At 43.1% G+C, this 24,091-nt stretch overlaps 2 protein-coding genes across 2 annotated transcripts in view; one reads left to right on the top strand and one right to left on the bottom strand.

Moving 5' to 3' along the window:
• Positions 1-23,242, top strand: CALHM5 (calcium homeostasis modulator family member 5; the record flags this gene model as incomplete). The annotated part of the gene is made up of 2 exons (XM_082250597.1): positions 1-540; positions 22,874-23,242. 2 exons carry the CDS (start codon positions 1-3, stop codon positions 23,240-23,242), a joined length of 909 nt encoding a protein of 302 aa, XP_082106723.1.
• TRAPPC3L (trafficking protein particle complex subunit 3L) overlaps positions 1-24,091 on the bottom strand; it is a 132,819-nt gene that overhangs the window by 2,825 nt on the left and 105,903 nt on the right. The gene's annotated exons all lie outside the window — the stretch shown is intronic.

The following is a 24,091-nucleotide window of genomic DNA, read 5'->3' on the forward strand; positions in this document are numbered from 1 at the left end:
ATGGATGCCTTGCACAAACTTCTAAAACTATGTGCAGAAAAGAAATCTGCGATCGGTTATGGCTTTCTGACACTTCTGACAGTGGGCAGCCAGCAATTGTTTTCACCGATTGTGTTCCAGTGTCCATGCAATGAGCACAATCTTATGTATAGCTTTATTTTTCTCTTAGCTCCAGCAATTATACTCACCATCGCAGGTTACTTCTTGAGTAGCAGGACTTGGAAATTTTTTACGGGCTGCTGTCTAAACCCAGTGAAGATGTGCCCCAAAGGGAATCGGTGTCAAGGTCTTTATGTCTTTGTACAGCTTACACGGAATGCTCTCATAGTTCCTGTCATGTGGATTTCTATAGCCTTACTACATGGATCTTTCTATGCATGTGGCATGAGTGGCTGGCAGAATCCAAACTATATCCAGTATCTGTGTAAGTACAAATCTGAACACTGCCAGAAGCAGCTCTACAAAGTGACCTGTAACAGAACAGCAATGCCCGGCAATGAAACACAAGAGGTTGTTCTGCTTCTTCAAGCTCAATCTCAGGTATGTACAAGAAAACTCTAGGTCTCTCTTAAAATTGCCTTTATTAATTACCTGTTAAAGAAGAAGTAAAGTCCACTTTTTAACTTGTACCTACAGGTAAGCCTATAATTATGCTTACCTGTAGGTAAGGCTTACCTGTAGACGGTGACATCACTGGCGCATCCACTCTGAAGGGAAGGCATACCCCTGCCATTCCTTCAGAGCTCCGTGCCGGGGTTGGGAGTGACATAATCGTGGCAACGGCCTTTCATACAGCCAATGCCCACAAACCTGGAAGGAAGACTGGATGAAGATGGAAGCGCCGGGGAGCCATGACAGCGCTGTGCTGGGGTGTTGTGACAGTGCTGCGTTGAAGGGCTCTGTATGCAGGTAAGTCTGTCATAATATGCTAGTATGTGGTGCACTGACTTAAACCTGCAGGGGGCCCGATTTTTTTTTTTTGTGGCATTTTCCAATCCAAATCAAACTTTGACATCAGATCTACATTTAAAAACAACTAAAAAGTTACAAGAACTTTGGTAATAGCAATGACAACATGAGGGTAATTTGGGGTTGAATCCTTTTGTGTAGGCTCTTTACATGTTTGGGGGTTTATTTTCTAAAGTCAAATAGGCTGTTTACTTTACAATGGAATTTGCAGCAGACCTTAGTGAATGAGATGTAGCCCTGCTGATTTCCATTATCCAATCATGTACAACAAAAAAAATGCTGGTTTTTGTTTTTTTATTGATTGGTTTTGGATTGATTGGGTAATCACTTGTGATGCTCTCAGCTCAGATATATGCAGGCTTTCCCTAAATCTGAGCCAGCTTATCTAAATGTACAATATGCTACAACAAAGAATATTTTTGCCCTTTCGCTAACAGAGCCATTCGTGCATTCTTTGGACACGTTTAAAAAATCATTTTAGGCCTGAAGATTTCATAAAACCCCCAAACATTGCATATTTTTCTGAAAGCAGACACACCCTGGCCTAGAGCAATGTTTCTTAATCCAGTCAGGGCACTCTGTAAAATTATTTTCAGTCTCGAGGCACCCCAGTCTAAGGCTTGGTTCACATTACTGCCTGTCCCAGAGTGCGGGCAAAATTGCGCTCGTTCCTGACATGCACACAAATGCTCTACTCTTAAGGGGTGCCATTATTTATTAATGGTACCCCACACATTGGTAAACTGGGGGTGTTTTTGGTGTGGTGCAAATTTTAAAAAGGGTCAGGACTTCGTTCCCTATGTTTCTGTGTGTTGGGAAGCCCATTGAAATGAATGGGCTGCCCTACACGCAGCCGCACAGATGTGACCCAAGGGTTTGGTCACATGTGAGGTTGGGAGGCGGTAAAACCATATGGTTGAGCTGTTTTTACCACCCCCAACTGCTCCCCCTTTAGTTGCAGAGGCAGCAGCTGGGGGTGTATACATGCTGTGGCCACGGCTGAAAATGTACCCCCAGGTGAATTGGGCTGCACTGAGACCACTCCCCAACTGTGTGTATTGCACGTGGTATTGGTGTAGTGATCCTGCATTTAGGGGGTTAAAACAGGTGGTGAGGAGGCAACATATTGCCTCTCTGCCGCCTGTCAAATGCCTCTGTAAAAGCAATCTGAGCATGGATTGCTTTTCAGAGAAGCGGCAGTCATTGCTGCTATTGCAAACAAGCCCTAAAATAGCAGTACTAATAGTACAGGAATAGGGATCAGGATTAAAAGTATTATACATTCATACACACAAACATACAGTAAAAACTCACAGACATATAAACATACACACATACAAACAGATATAAAAGCAAACACCACACACACATATACACAAAATAAAACACACACACAAACACATGTATACACACACACACATAAACTCATATACCCACTCAAACAAGCACATGTACACATACATACACACATGCAAACACATGTACACACACACACAAATGCACACAAACACACGCGCATGTACGCAGCCTATTAAAAAGTTGCTTTGCTTACAGCTGGGTACTCTACAGTAGGAAGAGGCAGAGAGCACAGCACACACTTCTCCTCCCATGGCTTTCACTTTGCTAAGTGCATTCGCTAGCTGACCGAGCTTCCTCTGCTGAATCAGGAGTTCGGTCTCATCTGACAGCTTTTCTCTACCAGGATGCCACCGCATCCCTGAGGACTTCATGTGGAACCCCACTTGAGAAAGGCTGCCCTAGAGAATAAAATAATTTTTTATGTCAAACAATATTAGTGCAATGGTCTAGGAAAAGCAAAATGCTCTCACTCTTGCGTTGCGTGTGCCACGACATAAATTCGCTACCTTTTACCCAGCGGCACCTGTCAAGTCAGTCTCGGGGACGCTCATGTCTCTCTTGGGGTGGAGGGGTGTTACAGGGGGTGTGTGGAAGCTTCCATCCAGCTGGCAATTGGCTTACCAGATATACACACGCTGTTGGCACACGCAGCCACTGGGAGTGTGTGTAAAACCCCCTGCTGTTACCAACCTCAGTGGCAGCGAAAGGGTTAGACATGTAAAGGCCGATTATTAAACAATAATTAGAGATGTAAACTTTTTGTATAGCCTTATAACTTTTAAGTTTAATTTAATAATGATTACCAGTTATGGAATTCAGTAGTATTTCAATATCCTAAGGGAAAAGACTTTAGAATAGTCATAACTTTGACAGCTTTGGGAGGTTATATTGCTTTACAGCCTGCATTAATAATGTCACTCAATAAAAAAAAAAATTATTTAAAAAAAACCCAAATATTTTTTATGGTAATAATTAAACACTATTGTTTTTTCTTTTTTTCAAAATCCCATTAAGTCTAAGGCTTCCAAGACCACAACAAAACTCTCCTGCTTAGGTGTAAATGCTTCTAAATAAGTTTGTGTTAGGAAAGAATGCCCTCTATTTACATCCCACACAGTTTTGCTCTGAACTCATATTTAGAAAGGCCTTCTCTCCAACATCAGGGCCTGACCTCACAAATGCCCTTCTGGAAACATGGTCAAACCTTCCCATAGACACACTCCTAAAGCTTGTGGACAGCCTTCCCAGAAGAGTTGAAGCTGTTATAGCTGCAAAGGGTGGGACAACTCAATATTAAACCCTACGGACTAAGACTGGGGTTCCATTAACCAGTTGCCGACCGTCTGCCGCAATTTCACTGGCTCGGCTAGTACTACGTCTGTCGCGCGCGTGGTCCTGGGAGGTGAGTGACCCCACTAGGCAGCGGGGATGACGATGCACGGGGCCGGCGGCCACAATTGCTCCCCGCTAAGAGAGAGAAGAACGATCAGCTGTTGTAAACACAGCTGACCGTTCTTCTCTCTGAAATGATCACAGAGCTCCTGTGATCCTTCAATTTAGGATCACAGGTCTCTATGGTAAGCTCCTCCCCCCACAGTTAGTAAACACTTCCCCCAGGCTCACATTTAACCCTTTTATCACCCCTAGGTTAACCCCTTCTCTGCTAGTGTAATTATTACAGTAATAGTGCATATTGTTAGCACTGATTACTGTAGTAATGTCACTGGTCCCCCCCCCCCCAAAGTGTCAAAAAGGTCAGTTAGGGGTCCGATCTGTCCGCCGCAATGTTGCAGTCCCGCTAAAAATGGCAGATCGCCGCCATTACTAGTATAAAATAAATAAATAAATAAAAATGGCATAAATCTTTCCCCTAGTTTTTAGATACAAACACTTTTTTTTACCAAGCATATGTAGCAGAATACAAATTGGCCTAAAAGGATGAAAGAATTAGATTTTTAATTTTTTTGGGAGTGTTATATAGCAGAAAGTTAAATATATTGTTTTTTTTTTTTTCAGAATTGTCACTCTTTTTTCGTTTATAGCGCTAAAAATAAAAATCGCACAGGTGATAAAGTACCACCAAAAGAAATCTCTATTTGTATGAAAAAAAGGACATCGATTTTATTTTGGTACAGCATTGCACGACCGCGCAATTTTCCATTAAATAACGCAGTGCCGAATCGCAAAAAAGGGTCTGGTCATTAAGGGGGCAAGTCCTTCTGCTCCAGAACTGGTTAAAGTTCATGTGCGTTTTAAGGCAGGTGTCCCAATATTATTGACAATATAGTGTACCTCCCCATGTAGCAGGACTGTAGATATTTTTTTTTTCCTGGTGGGGGTACCCAGAGGACAAAAATGAGTGCGCCTGCAACGCTGTGACAAATTGTGGGAGTAAATACAGTATATACAGCGCCCCCAAAAGACTCCTCTCTGAAGAGAATAGTAAACATGTAAAGTAAAGTAAAGGCTTCAATGTCTGCTTTCTATAGAGGTCAGTCTGTCAGGCTCGTAACAGAGATTTGTATTTTCCTTCCCATGTTCCTGTATTTCTTGTGTTTTCTCTGTAAAGCACTTTGAGAAGTTATCTTTAAAGCGGAGTTCCGGCCACAAAATCAACATAATCGATTTTCGGCCATCCGCTTGCTCTAGGTCACCTGAAAAACAAATGGATAGTTCTGATTTTTTTTTTGTTTACTTACCTTGTTATTGAAGAAAAATGTACTCACCTTTCTTCCACTTCCTCCCTCTGCGGCCGCGGCCCTCGCGGTCACTTCTTCTTTGCATTGATTCCTGGGAGCTGAACATCATCGCTCCCAGGAATCAATGCGCTGGCACCGGCCCCGCTCGTCAGTTCCGGTGCGGGCGCGTCATTCCCTGCTAAACAGCTTCTGGGCATGCCCAGAAGCTGTGGAGGGATGACGTGCCCACACCGGAAGTGACAAGCGGGGCCGGTGCAGGTGCATTCTGGGAGAAGAGGACACGGAAGAGGACGCAGAAGAGGACGCACTGGCTTCAGCTGCCCACATCCGAGATGGCAGCACTGGAGAAGAAATTTTCAAGGTAAGTATTTCTTCTAAAAGCTAAGTGCGACCCAGGACAGTTCAGATGCTATCCATTGTGGAATGTACTAGCCCTGACTGTTCCAGGGGTATTTTTATCTAAATTTCATCCCCGTGGCCGGAACTCCACTTTAACCACTTAACGTCTAGCCACGTAGACCTACGTTGGCTGACTTTAAGGGGTTATACCGGGATGATGCCTCTAGCTAGAGGCATCATCCCGGTACCGTTGTTTGAAGCCGACGGTCGGCTTTCCGTCGGTAACGACCGATGCAGCTCGGGAGCTGCTCGATCGTTACCCGGGGGGCGGGAGTGGACGTGACTTTGCTCGGGGCTCCCGTCCCACCGGGAGCCCCGAGCACCCAGCCGGCACGTCCGCCAGCTGGATGGAGTCCCGATGAATGCCGGAAACTGCATCAATCGGGTCTCCGATGATGTAACCCGGAGGCGGCATCCATGACGTCACTTCCGGGTTACTGTGCTGCAAAAGGCGGCACATTTGAAAAACGGCTGTATGCAAAAATGCCGTTTTCGGCGTTTTGCATACAGGGAAGTGTAGTGGAGGGGTCTAGGGTCTTTTAGACCCTCGATCCCTCCATAAAGTGTACCTGTCACTACATATTGGTGTCACAAGGGATGTTTACATTGCGTCACCGTTAGCTCAGGCACAAAAAAAAAAACGTATACACAAGTCGAGCCGCGAATGAAATCGCTGTTCAAACCACACATGTGAGGTATCGCCGCGATCGACAGAGTGTGTGCAATAATTAAAAAAAACGAGCTACACTCTAACTCTAAACTGGTAACCGTTAAATAAATTTTAAGCGTCACAGATTGAGATCTCTATTGATCGTAGTTTGTCGCCATCCCACGGGGGGGGGGGCGCAATTTTAAACCGTAACATGTTGGGTATCTATTTACTCGGCGTGACATCATCTTTCACAATATACAAAAAAAATGGGCTAACTTTACTTTTTATGTCTCTTTCACATGGGTGGTTTAATGGCAGTAAAAACAGGCAGCAGTGCCCCCGTTTTTCTGGCCCTTGGCCACCCACCTATAGTGTAAAATACAGCTGAAGGAGGCTACTCACATGCTGTGGCTGCGACACTTTGCATCACAACCATAGGAAATCTGACGTGGCACATTTATTTGACTATCAAACTTGGCCATTGAAGTCAAAGGGGCCATGCAACAACTGTGAGCCAAACACTTTGTTCATGGTTGCAGCACATTAGCACCAATACCACTGTTATTTAGCAAAGAAAAGCAGACATTTAGGGCTGACAGGATCACCTCCTTAACTGCACTCCAAAAAGCAATCCACTGTAGGTCACTTTTCAGAGCTTTGGATAGTGTAAACCCAGTTTAATAACAAAAAGATCGTTAAACACTGCTCCAGAATGGTTCACACCAATCTGACACTCACATTCACTGGGTGCTGGCTCAGTTCAAGAAAAGAGGAACTCTGGACAGCTGCACTCCTGTAGTCACTTTTCATATACAAAAAGCTCTTAAAAATACAGCAATCACAGTTAAAGTAGGAGAAGAAAATTGTTGATGCATTTAACTCTGAAATAACGCTACTCATAACACATCCATAGCACTTTGCGTTATGAGTAAGCTCTAGCCCAGCATTAAAAGCACCAACAGTTTTCCCCCTCACCTTGATCACTGCATGCAGTTCTGGAGCTTGTGTGCAGGCTTCGTCCCATGTCAGAGCTGCTTCGTCCCACACCCACACAAAGACTGGAAGCCTGCAGGATGAAGATGTAAGCCTCGTACACACGCACCGATTGTTGGCCGTGAATTTTCGGCCAACGTCCGATCGCCCGATTGTCGGCTTGTTAGTATGATGTTTCCGACAACCGCCTGGGACTTTTCGGCCGAACAAAATCTGGTGTGCATGCTATAAAATTTTTGTTGGCCGTCACCAGAACGGCCGATTGTTCTTCAGTCAGTACAGATTTCGGCAGACAAAAATGTGATGAGCAAGACTGGGCATGCTCAGAGAAGAAAAAACACACGGAAAGTAAACCAGAACATGACATCACTTCTGCAGTTGGTTGTTGTTGGCCGACAAAATTCGTGTGCAGTCTAGAGCACATTTCAACCAACACAACAACACTGGACAAAAGACGACCGATCGGTCGGCCAACAATCGTTGCGTGTGTACGAGGCATTATTTGCAGTGATGGACAACACACTTTGTGTACCCATTGGATGAGGAGGCAGAGGCACTGCCCCCTGCTGCCTTTTCAGCAAGTGGGTAGCTGAAGTTTATACATCTCTCCCTCCTGGCATCATACGGGACCTCCCGGCCTGTTTTTTATGTAGCACTGCCCCCTAGAGGACTGCTGAGAATTACACTTTCCAGATTCCCCTGGGTTACCCTTAGCAACTGATAGTAGATAATTAACATTGAAAGTCCTTGGCTCAGTCAATAATCAATCCAGGGATGTTGGTTTTTTGTGTTTTTATTTGGAACTGGGATAGGAGAAGGGATGAGTGTGATACTCCAACTATGAGCTATGAACAATTCTGAGGACAACTGACTGTAGTGTGCGGCAAGGCCGCTGCTTCATCACTGCTTCACCGCTGCCACTGAAGTGAAGATAAAGAATATGATCCTACTAAAGTTTCTCTTCAGGGTCTAACTTGGCACCCCCTTTCCCACTTTCTGTGTGTGCTAGCTTGTCCACTGACTCTCCACTGGAGTGGTCCTCTTCCTGGGCAGACCCCTGGCAAGCTTCCTGGTATTCATGGACACTGTTTTTCCCAAGGTTGCTCTGTATCCAACTCCACTTGTCAGCTTCCACTGGACCACCTGGCTCAGCACCACACTTTTGGCTCACTAGGCTGACCGCCTGTGACCACCTTCCATACAGACAAGAGGAGAGACAGCCGTCACCCTCCTCCTGGGACCTGGCTTCCAGCCCAAACTCACCCTGACACATGTGCCTTGGCTTTTATGAAATATCCCAGGATGCACCACTGTTTGTGCCAACCCACTGGGATAGTTACAAAGCCTGTGTGTCACTGGCTGGGTTTCCTCCACTGTGCAACAGGTTCCTCTATTGGATAGAGTGCGGACACTCCCAGATGAATCACACATGGACACATGCAACGGGCAGAACTACCGATCAGGCTCCCCTGATAAGCAGATGGAGCAGACTATGTTTTCTTCCTAGCACATATCTAGGAGGGTGCTACATTTACAATTGGGGCAGGCTGGTTACACATGTATTATAATACATCTGCGTCAATGTGACAGCCTAGTTCCTGTGACATTGATGAATGCTTGGAGGGGGGGTTGGTTTAACCCCACAGGCTCCCCCCTTATCTACGCCTCTTCCTTGCAGCTGTTGCTTCCCTTCATGTCAGTCACTCACTTGGTGTGTGGTTTTTCACTCCCAGGTTCTTGAGCAACACAGCTTGATAGTTTAATTTCATTGAAATGGTATGGGAAAGTGCAAACAGTGATTATCAGTGCTACTGTTGTAGATATTTGAAGTAAGCATTTGACTCTGATGATGTTACCAGTTCCACTACATCACATCAGGTACCATAGTACATTAATATAGTGAGTTACTAAAGCCATAAAAAAGTATGTTTCCTACCTGCAGTTCTACCTGTTAACAGTGGTATGCTCCTAGCTACAGAGTGAGAAGTCCAAGGAGTATACCTTGCTCTTTTTGATATGCATAGAAACTGCCTTGGTATAGAAATAGTATCAATTGGGTCTGGGCTTGCCCAAGACATTGTGCTGCCCGGGTCCAAGAATGAAATGCTGCCTCACCCCCCAAAGAAAATCACGCCCGCCAAAAGGCCCTCACATCTATTATTTTATATCATGATTATTAAAACTAAAATTACATTTTTCAGGTAGTCTGATTTACATGCAACAACACCTTGTTTAATATGCAAAATTATATGAAATTCCACCATGTTACCGCTGCCCATCTTGGCTCCCTAGTCCCCCACCACTTATGGCCCATGTGCATTGAACACGTTGCACCCATGGATGGTATTCGACTGGTATAGGACTGTATAGGGGCGGGCTAGGGCAGTAATGGGGCAGGCTAGGGTAGTATATGGGCAGGCTAGGATAGTATAGGGGCCGGGTAGGGCAGTATATAGACAGGCTAGGGTAGCATATAGATAGGTTAGGGCAGTATAGGGATAGGCTAGGGTAGTATAGGGGCAGGCTAGGGTAGTATATGGTCAGGCTAGGGTAGTATATGGTCAGGCTAGGGTAGTATATATATATATATATATATATATATATATATATATATATATATATATATATAGGGTAGGCATTGGATGACATTTGGCATCCAGATCAGCATAAACAGTAGCAAGGCCACCTCAAGTGTAGCAGTGAGCAGTAATAAAGTTGAATCTACTAAGAGCTGGAGCTGTATTGCCCGAGTGCATTTTTGGTGGCGATACTCATTCTAGACTGACTGGGTGTGCACTCGCCAAAAGAAAAGGGAGATGGTAGTGAACGGGGAAGGGAAACAAAGGGGGCTTGCAGAATAATTCTTACAGGAGGGGCAGTCCTTTGAGATGTTCTTCTGCAGGCTATTGTTGGGGCACTTTAGGAGTGTTGGTACCTCTAACGAAAGTCCCAGTTAAGCAGCATGCAGTATAGGTGCAGTATAGGTATGGTATAGTCTTGGCACAGATACAAGGTAGATATGGTTCAGATTCAGTAAAGGTTCAATGTAATGCAGTATGGATTGGATAAACTTGTTATCCTGCTGCCAGTGGCTCAGTCCCTACTAACAGTATCAGCAATGGGCAAATAGACCTCTCACCAGTCCCTGGACTGGCTATAGAAGCCCCCCCCCCCACCCCAAAAGCCTCCAGTGATCAGTGGTGGGAGGCAGATTGGATGCTCCAGTCTCACTGAAGCAGCAGTGCAGGTGATGTGCTGTGTTGCCGCCGTGTGTCCTCCCTCCAGTCTCAGATCTCTGCTGGTATGGTCTCCTGCTGGCAGGTGAAAGTTCAGATAGAGATGCTTTCTCTCTAGAATTCTTGGCACCAAGAGGAAGAACTTTCCAGGGCAGTTTAATAAAAATAATCTCTCCACTTCTACGACTACACAGTGCCTATTGAGATCTATTGAGATCTGTAGTGTAAGGAGTCCAATTAAATGACTGTCGTCTCAAACTACAACTACAGCTCTGCATAAAAGTCTATAGACTTGCTTAGCTTTAGCTCTACCCATGCTGGCCGGAGAAGAATAGTGCAGCATAATAACATTAGTAACTCAGTAGAGGGAGAGAAGAATAAAAGGCAATATTCTCCTTCTCCAGAATGCTGTAGCACAGAATCTGGCTTCAGAGAAAAAGGCTGTATTTGGCTTTTGCGACAAGAAAGTACAGTAATCCCCCGCTCCATCGCGGTTCAGTTTTTGCGGTCCCGGTAATTCGCGTTTTTTTTGTAATGTTATTTTACTATATAAATCATTAAAAATGAAATATTTTTGTGTTTTCCATAGCTCTTGCTATGTCTCTTAGTATCTTTTATGTGTTTAAATGAGTTTCTATTGTTTTAAAAGTGTGTTTAAAGACCTTAAAATGCTTCTACACGTACAGTGACAGTAAAATAAACATGCCTACAATGCATTTTAATAGGGTTTTTCTATTTAGCGGAATTTCACTTTTCGCGGCTGGGTCCGTAACGTAACCCCCGCAATGGAGGGGGGTTTACTGTATTATGGCATCTCGTAGGGCATAGGTGTATGAAAGCAACAGTTCCCAATTGTGCACTAGCACATCTTAGCTTTTGCTTAAATACAGTAATACACTAAGGTAAGGAGGGGGCGCAGTTTGGCATATTTGCCCTGGGCGCTGGATAACTTTGTACCGGCACTGCTGATAGCATACAATTAGGAATTAGTGACCTTTCCACAATGACTGATGGAACACCTTCAAGCACATATAAACTCTTTCACCATGCCTCCTGTTAGCTGCTACTAGAAGTAAGTCTGTTCTCTACCACAAGGCAGTTCTGCTTAGAAATCCTGAGCCCTGAGATATCCCACCCAAAGTGAGGGAGTGTAACCCCAATGCTACCAACCCACACCTTGGAAAACTTGTCATACAGTGATGTTGCCCAGTCAGGAAATCTATGATCAACTTTCAGGTAACAGCGTAGTTACAAGGCAAATATGTCTCAACAGTTTGGGTATTATGGGTTTATCCAATAATAATAGCCAAACTAGCATCATCATCATTATCAGATGTTGTGATCTAAGTATCATATACATATGATATTTCCATGAATCTGGTAAAACTGTCCCAACAGCTGTAAAATGATGCCATAATAAGTTATATAGCCTAATTACTGGCAAGTGACAGTACCCATACCACTAAAGAACAGTATATATTCTGTGGCTATGATACATATTACAATTGGGTTTACAAGAAAGTGACATCAGATCCTCATAGAAGAAAGCTTGATAAACTGGTTTCTGAATTATTATAATGACTCCAGCATGTATTTGTGCTAGAAGAGTTATTTTTTTTAATGCACCACTTATTATATGCATGTCAATGATAAAATGATGCATTGAGATTTGCTTTTATTTATGGTTTATTGAAATATCCGATGGCAATAGACTAGTAAGTGTATTACACTCAACATAGCTGATTAGGGCTGCGGAATATAATCGAAAGATCGATGCATCGCGATTCGACCCTTCGCGATTCTGCATCGATGCGGGCTGCTGGCATAATCGATTAGGAAATGACGTCATCAGCCGCGGCCACGCCCTATCGCGCAAGGGAGAAAAAATCACAAGATCGGCAGCTGATTGGTGGGTTAGTGGCGGGAGCTTAATAAAAAGGCTCCGCCCCTCCCCTTCCGTCTCTTTGACCCGGGCCGAGGCGCAGCAAGACATCCCCCGCGTGTATCAGCGTCCCACCTGCGGCCTTGCAGCCAATAAGCCAGCCAGCCAGCCAAGCCAGAAGACAGTCCACACTCCACACACAGGAGCGAGGAGCCCCAAGTGCGTCCCCATCGCAGCCAGCCAGCGCCGCCAGCCTCACCTCACCGTAGCCGACAGGCCCTGGAGGCCCAGCCGCCACGCCACTGCCAGTGACGCCAGCCGCCCGCCACAGAGCCCAGAGAGCAGCACAGCACCTGTCCTCCTCTGCAATGCAGTGCACAACAACAACCGACACAGTCACACAGCAGGTATGTCCGAACAAATAATTGTGTAATCATTCATGGGGTCTCGTCTGTATCTCTGGGGGATGTCTGTGATGGGGGGGGCCTGGGACAGGGGACGGTCGGTCGGGGCCCGGGGGTACTGTTCTGCTGTGGCAGTCTGGCAGCCAGGGGGCTCTCTCTGAGTGTCAGTGGGGGCCTGGGGTCTCTGTCAGTGTCAGCTATGGGGGTCTGGGCAAGGGGGGGACTCACTCAGTGTTTGTCAGTGCTGTGGGTGATTGGGGAAGGTGTGGGACATCTAGGTCTCTGTCAGTGTCAGCTGTGGGGGTCTGGGCAGGGGGGGGGGGGCTCACTCTCAGTGTTTGTCAGTGCTGTGGGGGATTGGGGAAGGTGTGGGACATCCAGGTCTCTGTCAGTGTGTCAGGCTGCAGTGTCAGCTCAGCTGTGGGGGGAGGGGGGTCTCTGTCAGTGTCACTGTCACTGTCACAGGCAGCTGTGGGGTAAGGGGGGCCCCGGGGGTTTTGGCTCAGTGCATGCATAAGGGAGTCTGACAGACAGACAGACAGACAGTCATATTTTATGAAAGATGTTGCTTGGTTGACTTGTTGCGGCTTAGTTTACAAGTTTTTTTTAGTTTTTTTTAAACACTGACAGAGTTTGGCAACTTACGTCATCCGTCTCCGTCACATATGTGGTAGTATGGTGGTAATGGCAGAAGGAGAAAAAGATCGAGAGATAAAAAATGCACCTAGCGTTTTAAGAGCAAACATCTGGGTACATTTCGGATTTTACGAACACACAGGGAAGCGTGAGTTGGACAAGACACACGCCGTATGTAAAGCCTGTCACACAAAAATTAAATACCTAGGGAATACTACGAACTTGAGAAACCATGTTAGCCGTTTTCACTCTGAGTTAGTAACACCTGTCGCCACCAGCAGTGCCACCACTGCCAAGGAAAGACTGCTAGACCAAGATCAGCCAAGAATTGATGCCATACTGTCAACTTATCCGCCCAACTCAGAAAAAGGGAAGAAACTAACCAAAGCTGTGGCAGCTTTCATCGCCAAGGACCTACGGCCTTACTCAGTTGTGGACAACGCCGGGTTTCGCTACCTTGTGAAGACGCTAGAGCCACGTTATAAGATCCCATCACGCAGTCACTTTACAGAAAACGTTATACCTGCACTCTACCACAACACCAAAGCTCAGGTACTTGCGTCAATGAACCAAGCCAGTCGAGTCGCAATAACGTGTGATTCATGGACTTCAGTCACAACGGAGTCCTATGTTACAATAACAGCACATTACGTTACTAAGGACTGGCAGGTCTTGTCACATGTGTTGCAAACAAGAGCCATTTATGAGTCTCACACAGGTGCTCATCTGGCAGAGCTACTGTCTCATGTCGTGGAAGAATGGCAGCTGTCTGATAAATCTGTAGTGCTTGTGACCGACAACGCGGCGAACATGATAGTTGCAGCTCAAGTTGGTAAATTTCCTCATGTTAAATGTTTTGCCCATACACTCAATCTTGCATGTCAGCGGGCACTGAAAGGGGCCACGCTCTCCAGGCTTCTCGCCAGAGTGCGACGAATATCCACATTCTTCCATCGCAGCACTAGAGCAAGCCACTGTCTAAAAGAGAAACAGAAATGTCTGGGCCTGAAGAATCATAAGCTAATAACTGATGTGCCAACAAGATGGAACAGCGCATATGACATGGTTGAGAGGTTCTTAGAACAACAACCTGCAGTTTGTGCCACCTTGCTGTCTCCAGAAGTCAGAAAAGGAGAGTCTGATCTCTGCACTCTCAATGAAACAGATGTGTCAAATGCAGAGGACGCTGTGAGTGCATTAAAGCCAATGAAGGATGCAACCTTGCTGATGTCAGAAGAGCGCAACCCAACAGTGTCTCTCATTGCCCCTCTAAATGCACAACTGCTCCAGAGCATGACAGACACCATGGGAGACACAGCCATGACCCATGAGATCAAGAATGCCATCAAAACAGATCTCCTGAAGAGGTACAGCAGTGTGGCAGAGAAGAAGATCCTTCATACAGCCTCTGCTCTGGATCCTCGCTTTAAAGGACTGCCTTTTATTCTCACAGAGGAGGAGAGATCGGAGATATACAGAGGAGTGACTGAGGAGGCTGCATCTTTGGAGGTAATTAGAATTTCATCATGTTTCCTGCCAGACAGCTAGAAGCTCAGCTACATTGTGTTGTGTAATAACATGCCCTGATTCACTGATGCGGTGTGGGAAGTGGAACTGTATGGTATGGATTACCGTGCAGTTTCCCACACCTCATCAATGAATCACACTCCTAGTCAGTTCAGCTCTTCTTATACTATTATCTTTTGTTCAAACACACAGATTACATCTAATAGAAGGACAATTGTGGATGAAGTGCCTAGGGAAAAAGCAACCGTGGAAGAAGAAACAACACCCATTGAGGACAGCCATTCTCCTCCCAAAAAAAAGGCCACAACATCGCTGCTCATGACTTTGCTGGGGCAGTCTTTCACTGATGGTGCAATAGAATCTAAGACCCCCTATGCCAAGGCAGAAGACGAAATGGAAAAATATTGTAAAGCCCCACCTCTGCCTCTCACTGAGGACCCTTTAAAATGGTGGCGTGAGCATGAGGTCATATTCCCCCTCCTCTCTCAGCTGTCAAAGCACTACTTGTGTATCCCAGGTACAAGTGTATCTGCAGAGCGGGTTTTCTCTACTGCAGGAGATGTTATAACAGCGAAAAGAAGCAGTCTTAAACCTGAGCATGTGGATCATCTAGTGTTCTTACAGAAAAACCTACATGTTCCCAAATGCTAAGCACTGAAATAATTACTAATTCATGTTTTTAATGAATTAGTAATTACTAATTCAGTCTGCCACCAGTCACCAGTCAGTCACATCACCAGTCTTGTTTTATAGCTTTATAGCACTGATGGTTTGTTTTTGAAGATTGTCCTGTCCAATGTGTCCATTTCCAATCCATAATCCGTTCCGTTGCTTCACACTAAAAGTGTCTAGGAAAGTAGGCAGGGGTTCATTTAACCCTCAACCAAATAAATAATATTAAAGTGTATTTTCTTCTAGACAACTGACTGACACCAAGCCAGCCACGGTGCAGCATTATAGGAAGGAAAATCACTGAGAGAAATAACTTGTACATTTGAAGCTTAACCTCGAGTAAATCTTATCTTATTGGATCACAAACACCAATTGTGGATTCTTGTGTAATATACTATATTTGTGAGTTTGTGAATGTGACCCCCATAGGATTTCCTCAAGGTTAAGCTTCAGTTTACAATTTATTCTCTCAAGGATTTTCCTTCCTCTAATGGTGGCTTGTTGGCTAGCTTGGCTTCAGTTACAGATGTAATCGACATGGTAGAGTGCTGCTCAGTGCAGTGCAGGTAAAGTTTTCTTTCTGTAACGTGACTGACTGACTGACTGTCGTGACAACTCAAGAGCTTATAACGCAGCTCTAGCATTAACTCAACACACACACACAGTGTGTGTGTGTGTTGAGTTGATGCTGAGGCTGAGTATATTAGCTTTTGAGTTGTCACGAGTCACGACACACACACACTGTGTTTAGTTGACTAGCAATGGCAGGGGCAAACACAATCGCAGTGAACCTGGAACATTTTATATTTTTTACAGCTTTTCTGGCACTGGAGAGATGGAGAATGGCTTGTTTTCAAAATTGGTCCATTCACACAAGTGAATTGATATTTAAGCTTAAGCTTATATTTGTATAACTCCCCTCCAGCAGCCATCAACTCACTTCACTTGAGTTGGCTGGCAGTTGGAGGGGGAAACAAACATCACAGTGAACATGGAAGTTATGCAGCAGTGCACTATTGCCAGGTTCACCCTTGATGTTTGCTACTAGTCAGGAAGTGCTCTGTTTTGTAGAGGACAGGTTATGGCACACACCTGGAATTTATTGCAACGCATGTCTGTCTGCTGGTGTCTGTTGTACTCTGTAGCAATAGCAAGTGTAGGGGGTTCCCTCAACCAAACAAATACTAAAGGTAAAAGTGTATCTAGACAACTGAAGACAAGCCAGGCAGCCACGGTACAGGAAAGGACACCCTTGAAAGATTAAATCAATCATACATTAAAGCGTAAAACCTTGATTAAATCTTTACTGGATCACAAATACACACAAACCTGACCTAACCTATATGCCTTGAGTTGTACCAGTGTGCCAATGCCAAACCTTTCTTCAGTTCTCATGATTCTGATGCAGACTGTTGTGTGTTTTTTTGTGATCCCATGAAGATTTACTCAAGGTTTAAGCTTCAGTTGGTGATTTACTCTGTCAAGGTTTTTCCTTCCTCTAATGGTGGCTTTGGCTTGGCTTCAGTTGGGTTTAATCGTGGTAGAGACAGAGACTGTCTGCAGGACAGGTAACGTTTTCTGTAAAGTAAGTGACATAAAAGTGACATAAGTGAATTGATAAGCTTAAAGCTTATATTTGTCACTCCCCTCTAGCAGCCATCAACTCACTTGAGTTGACTTGCAGTTGCAGAGGGAAACAAACATCACGGTGAACATGGAAGTTATGCAGCAGTGCACTATTGCCAGGTTCACCCTTGATGTTTGCTACTAGTCAGGAAGTGCTCTGTTTTTTGTAGTGGACAGGTTATGGCACACCTGGAATTTATTGCAATGCATATGCCATATTCACATAAAAGGATTTATATATAATGTTTTGTGGGAATTTATGATGACCATTTTCACAAGAATATTAGCTTGGCTGGCTGGCTTCTTCTATCTTGGCTTGCCTTTAAAGTACAACTATAGGCAAAACTTTATCCAAAATCAAAAAAGTTTTGCCTTTAGTTGTACTTTAAATGGTGGTAGACCTGCTGGCTTATATTAATATTTTCTTTTATGAAGCAGTAAACTGCACTACTACAGTTTTTTACTAATTTTACTGTTACTTCTAGTAAAATACTAGTGTTGTTGTCTGTCTCTGCTATGCTGTTTGCATTTTCAGACCTTCCTATATGTTTGCAGTGCAAGTGCACTAAAGTATGCAGGGCTTGCAGGCCATGACAGGGTCCAGGAAAGTGTCCTTTGAAGCAAATGAAAATAAAAAGGATTCTTTTATTTGTGACTGCTTGATTGTTTGTTTTTTTTTATAAAGTTTTGAAAACCATTGGGCAGTGGGCTGGGCATGGGCATTGGGCAGTAATCGTGATGCATCGTGATGCATCGCGGAATCGATTCGTATCGAATCGCAACCCTAATAATCGTAATCGCATCGAATCGTGAGGTAAGTGAAGATGCGCAGCCCTATAGCTGATCATATAGCTGACTGTACATGCAAGGAGATAAATACAGTTGTATACTGTTAAAATACACTTAACGTTCATTTACTGCTTCCAAATATGTAAATTATATTCAATGTCCATATCCTGGCTACAGGTTCACTTTAAATACATACAAAAACTAATGTTAACAGGAAAATTGGACCTACTGAATCTTGAGGTATCTCCTTAAAATATGTTGTCAAGCTAAACGTGTTTCTGATGGAGGGGTATCATCATGCCAAATCTAGGGCAATGCAGCACCGGGAGGAAGGTTACTGTGAAAGCTAGTATACAGCTAAATAGATACAGTATATATCAAACAATGGCGGCTACCAGCAGACAGGGATTTTGCATATTGACCGATCCCCTCAATGACAGATCCCCTCAATGACAGATCCCCTCAATGACAGATCCCCTTTAATAACAGATGGCAAAAGGACATCTATGTCATTTTCAGGGCATAAAGCTTGAGTAGTCAAAAATGGAAAAATGCTTGTAGTCTAATATGCTCTGACCACAAGAGGTCACTGCAATCATTTTTAAAAGCGATCAATGTGACATATTAAAGCTTGACTTTTTTTTTTAATACATTTTATCTTATTACATGTTTTCCTCTAACATATGTGTAGTGGCACTATAATTCATAAATATGGTGCAGCAAAAAAAAAAAACAAAGAACATTCATTAGCAATTATACACATTGTTTAAACTGCTGATAAACATTTGCACGTATGGTGCAGCAAAAAAAAAAAGCAAATGTGCAAATATTTATCAGCAATTTAAACAATGTGTATAATTGCTAATGAACATTTGCACATTTGTTCTTTGTTTTTTTTTTGGTTTTGTTTTTTTGCTGCACCATATTTATGAATTAAAGTGGCGCTACACATTTTTTTTATTTATAAATCTATGTGGGTTATGTATACTGCCTATACTGTGTGGGAAAGCTGCCGTTCACCTTATAGATTGTATTGCAACAGATTTTTTTTTTTTATATTATTTTCCTCTAACATCTGTCTAACTTTAAATAGGATCTAAACCCAATCACCAAAATATCATATAAACTTGATAATGCATTCATGTAATTTTGAAAATCATTTTTAATATGTTTAATTATCTAGTTTTCAATAACATAATTCTTGAATATCCTACCATAAAGGTAAATTTTCAGACATTTCTTATCATAGTCTCTGTCCCTGTGTACCAGTTGTGCTTCTGGGTTGTCACCCTATTACACAGTTTCTGATAAAGACTACAAGTGGCCGTTTCAACACATACGGGGCAGGAATGACCCTCTGATCTAACCATAAGCAAACCCATAGCCCCTAACTGTCCCTGGTTTTGAACAAAGTCCCTTTGTCCCTCTTTCCTCCTCATTTGTCCCTCATCTCAATGTGATCTATATAGTTGTATATAAAATGCAGTAGTTATCTTTCCCAGAGCTAAACCAGCCAATTTCTACATTGATGCATTTCCAAATTTCAACAAACACTATGAGGAATAGTAGTGGTAAAAAAAAAAAAAAAAAAACTTGTGGGTTAACCTAATTTTTTTTTCTATAATTCTTCTTTAAGGGGGCGTAGTAGGGGGTGTGTCCTATGCCTGCATACCTTTGCTAGTAAATGCCCCTCATTCCCATCTCAAAAAGTTGGAAGGCATGCAAACCCACTCTAAAAATTGCTTTGTATGCATGTATACATGTATGCATGTACCGTAGATAGGAAGTGGCTGTAAAGAGGCTGCGGGAGTTTAAGATGAGAAATCAGTAAAAACTGTTTTTGTTTTTTTTTTGTGTGTGTGTGTGTTTTGGAAAGCTAAGTAATTCAGCTCTGTTCACATATTGGCATCACAGATCATGGGCAGAATCGCCACGATTGTGCCCGTGATCCAGAATCATTGCAAAACGCAGGGCAGCTGTGCGATTCCTGTGACTTGCAATGGCACCCAAAACGCAGCGTAATTTTGCCGTGCTTGTCATCTTTGTCACCTGGAATTGACTTTCACATCAAGTTCTTCAATGCATCATCATCACCTGCTTTAGAAGTTGTGGTACCTTGCTTACCCTTACATTCCCCTCTCCTACATTACCATGGGTGCCATGAGCACTACTATAACTGCTGCTAATGGCAACAGTTTGCAGGGTAAAGAAAAGTTTGACTTACGAAAGGAGGGGCAGAGAAATTCAAAGACTGGGCATTCCCTTACTGTACATGCTTTCTTCCATCTAGATCTGGAGAAAAAGCTTTCAACTATCACCAATTTATTCTGTTGTGACAATGGAGACAAAAAAAGCCTTCCAGTCTATGATGTCATTGGGGAATGCCACTTCTTTGTGCCAATGTAAAAAAAAAAAAAAATTACAAAACCTTTTTAATGCATGACTGTCAGATATACTATTAAAATGACCAAACCAATTACACTGATAGCATCCAATTAGGGCTTTGACCTTTCCACAATGACTGATGGAACACCTACAAGCACATAAAAACCCTTTCACCATGTCTCCTGTTAGTTGCCACTAGAAGTAAGTCTGTTCTCTACCACAAGGCAGTTCTGCTTAGAAATCCTGAGTCCTGAGATATCACACCCAAAGTGAGGGAGTGTAACACCAATGCTATTGTCATACAGTGATTTTGCCTAGTCAGGAAATCTATGATCAACTTTCAGGTAACAACGTAGTTACAAGGCAGAGATGTCTCAACAGTTTGGATATTATGGGATTATCCAATAATAATAGCCAAATTAGCATCATCATCATCATCAGATGTTGTGATCTAAGTATCATATACATATGATATTTCCATGAATCTGGTAAAACTGTCCTAACAACTGTAAAATGATGCCATAATAAATTATACAGCCTAATTACTGGCAAGTGACAGTACCCATACCACTAAAGAACAGTATATATTCTGTGGCTTTGATACATATTACAATTGGGTTTACAAGAAAGTGGCATCAGATCCTCATAGAAGAAAGCTTGATAAACTGGTTTCTGAATTATAATGACTCCAGCATGTATTTGTGCTAGAAGAGTTACTATTTTTTTGAATGCGCCACTTATTATATGCATGTCAATGATAAAATTATGCATTGAGATTTGCTTTTATTTATGGTTTATTGAAATATCCGATGGCAATAGACTAGTAAGTGTATTACACTCAACATAGCGGATCATATAGCTGACTGTACATGCAAGGAGATAAATACAGTTGTATACTGTTAAAATACTCCTAACACTTAACGCTCATTTACTTCTTCCAAATATGTAAATTAAATTCAATGTCCATATCCTGACTACAGGTTCACTTTAAATACATACAAAAACTAATGTTAACAGGAAAATTGGACCAATGAATCTCGGTAGAATCACGCAAACAGAATCAAGGGACGGCTGTCGCCCAAAAGAAGTTCTTGCACTTTTTTTGGGCGACAGGCGACCCGCAATTCTGTTGTGGGCAATTTTACTGTGATTCATCGGGACGACAATCGCGGCAAAATCGCGCCGCATTTGGGGTGCCATTGCAAGTCACGGGAATCGCACGGGCATCCTGCGATTTGCAATGATTCGGAATCGCGGGCAGAATCCCGGCTATTCTGTCCAAGATCCGAGATGCTAATATGTAAATGGAGCCTTAGGATTTGCTAAGATGATACTTGGCTTTATATGAAGGCCAATATACTGTAACCTTGTAGGTTGATGGCTAGGAATGTACAGTATAGCTAAGTGCTTCCTTTAGTTTTTCTGTGCATTCAACTCTAAAACAGAATTCTGGTTCAATTAAATGTGTATTCTTATATTATTTTGAATAGCATTTTTTAATTGTATGTCCTTTGCTTCAGTGATAGCTGATTCGTTGTAAAATCCAGAGTATGCATCGTTTAACAGTTTCTTCAGTACTGCACTTGAATTCATTTGACCTAAAATATTTTAGTGGATGAAATGAACATTATTTTAGTTGACTAAAATACGGTTAAAACGAAAACAATTCAGATGACTGAATTAACACTGCATGTGCACCAACCCCAGTGCCATATTTTCTCTGTATGGGCATTAACCCTTCAGTCATCTGTACCTGGCATATACGCATTAACCCCTTAACACCTTGACCCTAGCTTGGGTGTCCCAACCCCTCTTTGTCCTTTCCCCAGCATATTTGATAACCCCCTCAATGCCAGTTACTCAGTCCATGTGCTCTCTCTCTTTGGTTCTTAGTGTCCAGGCATGTATGTTAACCCCTTAGCACCCCATACCCAGTTCATGTAGGTAAACCCCTCTGCAATCACTACCCAATGTATGGGCTTTAATCTCTCACTGCCAATTCTTCTGCTTATGTGCATTATTCCCTCAGCTGCCAGGACTCAGCACATGTGTAATTACCCTTCCATGCCCATTCCAAACACATTCCCCCTCAGCACCCATTTTTCCCATAAGTCTCAGGAGTGTACTTAGTTCTGCACTCCTGTGACCTGTATTGAGCCAACAGCAGGCTAAAGTCCATCATCGGCTGACGTCACTTAGCTAGTCCAGACTCTGGAGGGATCCCAACTTTAATGCCTGAACAGCGGCTGACTCAGCCTCTCAACTCGCTGCTGAGAGCCTAAGCCATCTGCTTCCGTCCCCTCCACAGCCCGGCGCTCCAGTGAGTGCTGGAGGGGCAAAGCAGAGAGCTGCTAACTGACAGCCACCAGCTCTCGGCTCACTGAAGACCAAGAACTTAGCAATCAGCAGTCTTTGATCATTTAGTTCTCTGTCTTAGAGGTGGTGGGAGACTGATGCTGCATCCACCTAAGTATGAATGTTTGCTCATTTTTAAATCCTGCACTTCTCTTTTGAGTTAGTAACAGGATCTCTTTAATTTATGCTATTTAAAAATGGTAACTTGCCAGTGAAGAGACAGTAGACTATAGCTATAAACTGTTTATCTTTGGCACTATGACTATGTTTTATACCCTTTATATTTGCAGGTTATTGGATGGTGTCTTATTGCTATAATTGCTTCACTAGCACTTCTAAGCGCTTGTTGGTCAAAGTGTCGATCAAATGTAAGTTCTGTTCAGATGGCTTTCTGGAAAATGTATATTGACAAGGAAAAAGAGAAATTTGATGAACTGGCTCAGGAATATGCCACCAAGCTTGCTGAAAGGAATCTGAGAAGTTTCTTCGAAAACAAAGATCCAGGTGACTTTAAACTGCCAAATAACACAGATTGGGAGAAGATTTCAGCATTGTTTACTTTCAATCCAGATCACAAGTACTATAGCACTCTTCATAGATTTGTTGAGCATGGAGACAATGACAAAGTCATAATGGATTTTGCAGATGGACAAACCTAATTAAGCTATTTTTTATTTAATTTTATTTTATATAAAGAGTAAAAGATGAATGAATACCTATTTCATTTCCACAAATTAACCTAGCAGCATTTTATACAGCTTTATTGTACTCTACAAGAACTCATGCACTACATCAACCTTTCTTAATCTTTTCAACACAGAGGAACCAATTTTTTAGGTTCAGGGAACCCCTGCTAAAAGTTTCTATACAGTAAAACCATGGACTGGGAGCATAATTTGTTCCGGAAACAAGCTTGTAATCCAAAGCACTCTTATATCAAAGCGAATTTCTCCATAGGAAATAATGGAAACTCAGATGATTCAATCCATAACCATTTATTCATACGTCCTTCAGTTTATAGTCCGTATAAAAAGATTATAGTGATGTGATAGGTTGTGTAACCATAAAATGTCCATCCACAAATGGCAGTCTCCACATGGGGATTAAAAGCAAAATCCAGCAGGAGCTACAGAATACAAAAGAGAAGAGAGGTACCTCTAAGTGTAGCACTATGGTTACATTTAAAGAAGGTTCAACATTTATCAACGCACATGGTTGATGAATAAAAGAGGCACATCTAAGAATGCAGGCATTTGGAGTAAAGCTGTCCGCATAGACCATCCTCCTCACCACTGGCTCTCCCCATCTTCAGTCTGCAGTCATCACTGGGAAGACTACCCTGCAGTAGAGCGATCTGAAAGTGAGGCTTGATGGGCTTGTGGAGTGCAGTGTGGAAGGGATGACCTCGAAGGCAGTGTGGAGGATGGTCTATATGAACAGCTTTACCCCAAATGCCTGCATACTTACATGGTTGATGATTAAAACAGGCACATCTGAGTTGCTAAATC

The sequence above is a fragment of the Pelophylax lessonae genome, assembly GCF_965119305.1.
Source record: "Pelophylax lessonae genome assembly, chromosome: 3".
NCBI classification, from domain to species: domain Eukaryota; kingdom Metazoa; phylum Chordata; class Amphibia; order Anura; family Ranidae; genus Pelophylax; species Pelophylax lessonae.